Source organism: Corvus brachyrhynchos, unplaced genomic scaffold (genome assembly GCF_000691975.1).
Source record: "Corvus brachyrhynchos isolate BGI_N302 unplaced genomic scaffold, ASM69197v1 scaffold202, whole genome shotgun sequence".
Taxonomy (NCBI): Eukaryota; Metazoa; Chordata; class Aves; order Passeriformes; family Corvidae; genus Corvus; species Corvus brachyrhynchos.
Window position 1 is genome coordinate 6,013,933 of NW_008238132.1, and position 6,000 is coordinate 6,019,932.

General features: G+C 34.6%; 1 protein-coding gene across 1 annotated transcript in view; it reads left to right on the plus strand.

The window, feature by feature from the left end:
• The window catches only part of LRCH1 (leucine rich repeats and calponin homology domain containing 1), a 119,286-nt gene that overhangs the window by 78,465 nt on the left and 34,821 nt on the right, over positions 1 to 6,000 (plus strand). The window contains exons 13-16 of the mRNA XM_017733662.1: positions 189 to 225; positions 938 to 1,051; positions 3,095 to 3,142; positions 4,368 to 4,440. Of these exons, the coding sequence (XP_017589151.1) occupies positions 189 to 225; positions 938 to 1,051; positions 3,095 to 3,142; positions 4,368 to 4,440 (272 nt within the window). The remainder of the gene's footprint in view (positions 1 to 188; positions 226 to 937; positions 1,052 to 3,094; positions 3,143 to 4,367; positions 4,441 to 6,000) is intronic.

The following is a 6,000-nucleotide window of genomic DNA, read 5'->3' on the forward strand; positions in this document are numbered from 1 at the left end:
TAAGTATGGGTATTTCAGAGAGCAGTGCTGTGAATCTGTATCCCAGGGAACCAGCAACAGTTTTAGAATTTTAGGAGTCTACAGTAAAGTTTGTTACCTTCTTTAGAAAAAAAAAAAAATTTGTTATATGCATGATGTTCAAGTTGCTACACAATGAATTACATATTTGCCTTTGTCTTTATACATAGTGGTCAAATACAGATGGACATGTCTTCTCTTGGTCAGGTATGTTAATGAGTGTATTATTACAAAATATTCTGGGGGTAAAGACAGAAAATGAGCCCACAATTTCATCAATTAGTAATCTGCCAAGTAGGGAAGGCAAAAAGTAAGTAGGCTGAAGGACAAAACTAATTCTTCTTTAACATATTTGTGGAATTGTTCTGGGTTTTTTGTTGGTTGGTTGGGGTTTTTTTGTCTCTGTGTGTGTATATGTAAAATTTTTCTGTGTTTATCAGCTACTTTTGCATTTTAGTTTCTGAGCCTTCTCTCCCTGTGTGCCAGTTCAGCTATGCATCATTATCTACCATTTGACCCCATTATCTCCACTTTTTGTCATAGGAAAACATATATTCATTGAGTATAACCCCAAAATATTTTGGAAAGTAAAAGTTAGTGTTTTTCCAGAGTACTGTCACTATAGTTACAGAAAGTATAGTTAAAGTATGGGTTTTGAATTTTACAGTGTGATGTATGTTGCTTATTATTTGTTCTGTATCTGGCGAACTGATGTATTTTATGAAATAGTTGTTTTAGATTTACATCATCCACCTGTTAGTGTTGGAACTGCACTTCTATAGTATCTGCTTACTTCTGTGTCTGCTTTTTATCACAGTATTTTTAAGAAATACTTCAAGGTAACATTATGCAAAAAAAAAAAAAACAAAAAAAAGTTCTATTTCCAGCAGTACAGACAGAAGAGTTATTTATCTTACAGAGAGAAAATCCTGAAGAGGAACTGGAATTCCAGAGGACGAGAGAGTTGATTATGGAGAAAGCAAAGCCTGAAGCAAGAACTTGTGAACAGGGTGAAAAATGGTCATTGAGCCAGGTATGGAGGTGTCCAGATGCAATAAATGTGGAAACATTTGGAATGGATCATTGCATTCTGTCAGTTTGTGTGTGGGGATAATGGGTTTAGGCCCATTGTGGGGATTTGGCTTAATTTTTTTTTTTTTTTTGCCTTAGCACGAGTCTCAAGGTTTGACTGTAAATGGAAAGTTGATTAAGACCTATCCCTTTGGAAAGAACTTATGTAATACATTCAATAAAAGCATTTTTATCCAATAAAAAGGGTAGTAGTTGCAGGGGTTGCATTCCCCTGGAAAAAAATGTCATCTCAAAGCAAGAAAATGAAATACCTGATTCCTCTTCCCCTCTCACCCCAAATATTCTTATAGTTATATACGCTTCTAAGTTTATATTAATAGCAGGTTTTTTTAATTGTATTTAATATTGCAAACAGACTGTATATAGGTTGAGATGATAGTTTTAAAGCTTCAAAAATATTTTAAGATTTGTACACTGTAATGATCCAGAAATTAGGAACTACAAAAAACCCCTAAATATTTGGGGCATTTTTTTATTACTTCAGAACTTGCTGTATGGGGGTTTTGTGACTGCACTTTGCAAGCAGACTGTGAGAACAAAATTACAGAAGATGCTGTCTATATTGGCAGTACCTTAATATTATTTGTTGTATCCAGAAATAGGTGGTTTTTTGTTTATCTTAATGCTTTTCAAATATTCTTATATAGTCGTCATCATAATATCAAATACTCCTGTGATAAATTTGTGACTTTGTTAATCTTAATTTTTCTTTAAAACATCAGAAAATGGAGTTGGTTAATCTCCTTTGTTATACTGTTGTACATTTGGGTTACCACACTTTATCTGGAGCAGCTTTACTTCATTGTTGAGATTAACAGATAAGGCTAATTCAGTGTCAAAGTGGTCTCTGTATTTTTGTGAACTGTTTAGCAAAGATACACCACTAATTCACCTCTCCAAAAGAAGCAAAATATTCCTGAACACTTGTGGGGATCTGATCTGGACTGTCTTATGCAGGTGAAAATACTAGGCACACTCTGAAGTGGAAACACGTCCTGCAAGAGCAAGTTTTTAATCATGCTGTGTTCTGTGCAGTATAGTAAGCACTTGCGTCGCTGCTTGTGTTACTAAATTAATTCAATTCAACTTAAATTCAAAATTCTCACTAGAATAAAATAGAAGTGGTCGAGCATGCAAGTCCCCAGGTAGAACTGGCTATGATCAGATGCGTAAGATTTCTCTCTGTTTATTCTAGGCAATACAGTGGTTGAGCTAATATTATGAAAGTTGTCTAAGGCTGAAGAATTTTTTTTAATCTTGAAAAGTAGCCAAGAAAGGTCATGAAGCAAAATGGGTCTGTAATCTTCCTTCCCATTTTGCTAACTTTTGGAAAGCTCTGTGACTGTTGGGACGTAGTGTTCCAGGTGCTCTCTTTTGTTTCCATTTTTTGTCAATTAAAAAAAATTTGCCCTAGGGAAATTGTTCTGAGCTGAATTATAATTTACTTATGCCAGTTATCTTTCTACTGAGTTATGATTGATGCTGAATTAATGATTATATTTCATATTTATCAGTGTGGTATACATTTTTCTGCTGTAACTATAACAGAAATGGTAACAAAAAGTATGTTGTATTGAAATTATAAATTTAATGTTTTACAGAATACTTCTCTCTTCAAATCTGTATTGAAAATCTATATTTTTAAATTACACTTTCGTGGTAGTTTAATTAAAAAAAAAGTATGCTGCATTTTAACCAACAAACATTAAAGTCTTATAAATGCAGCTATAATCCCTTAGTATTGAAGCTAAAAAGTTAATGACAAATCTGTGTGAGTAGTTTCCACATGCTTTTTAAAGAATGTTCTTCAGCTAGCAATAAAAGTATTTATTATTAATGCAAATGAATAGCTTCAGTGAAAAAGAGCTAAGTATTAATATGTATCTGACTATAATTAGTAAAATGTCCCATTGCTGTACATCACTAATATAGTTTATGAAATTTTTTTTTTTTTTTTTTATTTTTTAACTTTCCAAACATGCAGAATGATCTAATTCTTTGGAACACAAGCGGGCAAACCTCTCACAATGAGGTAAGATGTCATTTGTTTGTCTCTGATATATTTTATATGAATGTTTCATAGACTAAATGAAACATAACTGAATTCCACAGAACATATGACTGAGCTCCTCAGAAATGAAAATGTAGTTTGTTTGGCATGTGTTTTGATCTTGGCATCTCAGAGACTTACTCGGGTATGAAAATATACTTTCTGATCAGCTTGTTTCAGAGTTATACAGTTTAGTATAAAACGGTTAATTTTTTTACATTTTCTTCATTCTGACACATTTTTTTAATTTTTGTTTTTTTTAATTCTTCCTTGTTCAACAAGGCTTTTTATTGATTCCAGTGCAATTTCTTCTTGCATAGTTGTGTTATGTCCTTGATTAGTTTTCAGAGAGGAATCTGATTCTATTGATCCTGTAGCTTTTTGGTGTGAATCTCATTGTAAGATCAAAAAGGTAAAAACCATGTGGAACTCCTTATGGAGATTATTTACCGTCATTTTTTTTCTTTTGTGCAGAAATAGGGCTTCTCCCTCTATACTGCATTGGGCATAAGCATCTTGCAAATTCATGAGCACCCAGCCATCATCCACCAGTCTTGGTGATGGGACTTCTATAGCTTCCAGCTCCAGTGGAATCACTTTTTAAATGGGTTTCTGGAGTTTGGTCATAGAACTCTTTCTGTGTTGCCATTGGTTGTATGATGATTATACCTTCCCTTCTCCTGTATGTTGCTGCTCCATTCTTCCTGCTGCAAATCTTAGCCTAGTTCAGGGTCAGGGGCAATCCTGCTCTGAGGCGTATGCCTAATTTCCTGTTTTCTATTTTTAACACAGAAATTCAGTGTTGCATGGAAAATACCATGCAGAATGGTAATTAATTCTGTGAAAGAAACAAACGTGTCTAAGGAAAAAACATGCCTTTGCTTTGTTTTTCTTAATGTACTCTGCCACAAAATGTATGCTTGGAACCAAGTGATGACACAAGATAAAACGGAGAAATAATTGAGCTTATTTATAACTAGGGGGAATATTTTGCTCTCTTTTGTCAGAAATGCATCTTTTCTAGCGGAGGAATAGAGTACAATAAAAAAGGGAGGTTATCATAGGTTTGGGACTATATTGTGATCAGATTGTAGTGCATTAGTTGTAGCATGCAGTATTGTTAACTTTTGCATTTTGCATAGTCAGATATGCTGAGCTATATTCTGGGCGTTAGTCTAACTTTGATTTGTGTTCTTGAATTACACAGAATAAGGATAAAAGTCCAACAATGTCTCCTACTACAAACACCACAATACCTTTTGGCCTGAAGCCACGATCAGGTAATGTGGGAAACCAATTTGTGTGTACTGGTTTGGGTTTTTTACGTCTCTGTTATTATTAGCTATCTCTATTTTTTCCCCCTTAAGAAGTAAGCAATGTAATTTTCTGTACAACAATTAGAAGAAGCTTAGAACATTTTAAGGTTTTCTAGTTTTGAACCAAGATGGAATTTCTAAGAAGTATTTATTTGTCACATTAAATATGGATCAATTTTCATCCATTACTAGTAAATCGGGTGTTTTATAAAGTTATATGTATGTATATTTACAAAAATATGTGTTTGGATATAACTACACATTTTGCATGTGTTTACATACTTATCATCTGTGCTGACATACTAACTGAAATAAGATATTTTGCTTGATTGGTATGTAGTGATACAGTTTAGATTTTGTTGAATAATGCATTATTCAACAAATAATTAGGCTATTTTGGAAAACACTTTTGTTGCTCTGGAAATTTTTCACTTCATTGAGTCTGTCAGCAGTTACGGTTGAGTAAAGATCAAGCATTATGGGAAGGTTAGATCTTTACTTCAGCCAGCAACTGAGTTCAATGAATTTGCAATGCACTCTATCTGCATAACCACCAGTCTTTCAACAAGCAGCAGTTTATTTGAAAACAAACAAACAAAACAAACAAAACCTAAAAGCAAGTAACACAAAACAACTCCCAAACTTAGAGATGTATTTGAGAATTTGGGTAACAGCTTCCTTTAAAAACAGGATTAGCTACATGATTTAATTCTGTTTTTATCTTCTGTGTGCTGTGCTAGTCAATTTTAAGTCATGTCATGTCACCTCTAAAGAGTTGCTCTAGGTTTTCAGTATCTTTCAGCATCCTAAGACTGTAGTTCTGGTTTCTCTCATTCACCACAAATGCTTTTAATCAAGTGCTGGTAAACCCCTACAAGCTTGTAGTTTCCATAACAAAATACTTGGCAATAATGGCAGCAGTTTGTGAAACTGCTTGTAAAACATTGAAAAAATGTTTATGAAATTGTACCCATAGATTTATTTGGTTTTTGTTGGGTTTTTTTTGAAGTGCTAGAAATCTTTTTTTATGAAAGAAGATAGTTCAAGTTTCTGATGTAGTTATGATATACAGTTAGACAGATCTGTTCAGGTGCATTTCTTAGGTTGTTGGAATGTTAAACTCTGGCTCTGTCTTGTTCCTGATGATTTAGAAATGTTGGTATTTCTGCATGTATTTAAAATATGGGTTAAATGATGAGCAAATGGGTCCTTTCACAATTCATTGAAAATAAAACATTGAGTAATATTGCATAGTCCAGTGGCAATATTGCAGTATCACTGTTAAGGGAAAGATGTGTGAATGCAAAAAGGCCCATGCCGTGTTGCTGCTTTCACAGGATGTGGGCTGTGTTCTGAGTCCACAGTGAAATCTGCTGCTGTAACGCAGCACAAGCCCCGGCGTGCCCTCGGGCAGAGGGGACGCAGCGTTGGCCTCCACAGCGTCCTCGCTGGACGGCTCAGTGGAATCGGTGTGAGATGGGTGCGTGCGCTGGCTCCTCCTCAGAGGAAACACGTCGGGCAGCC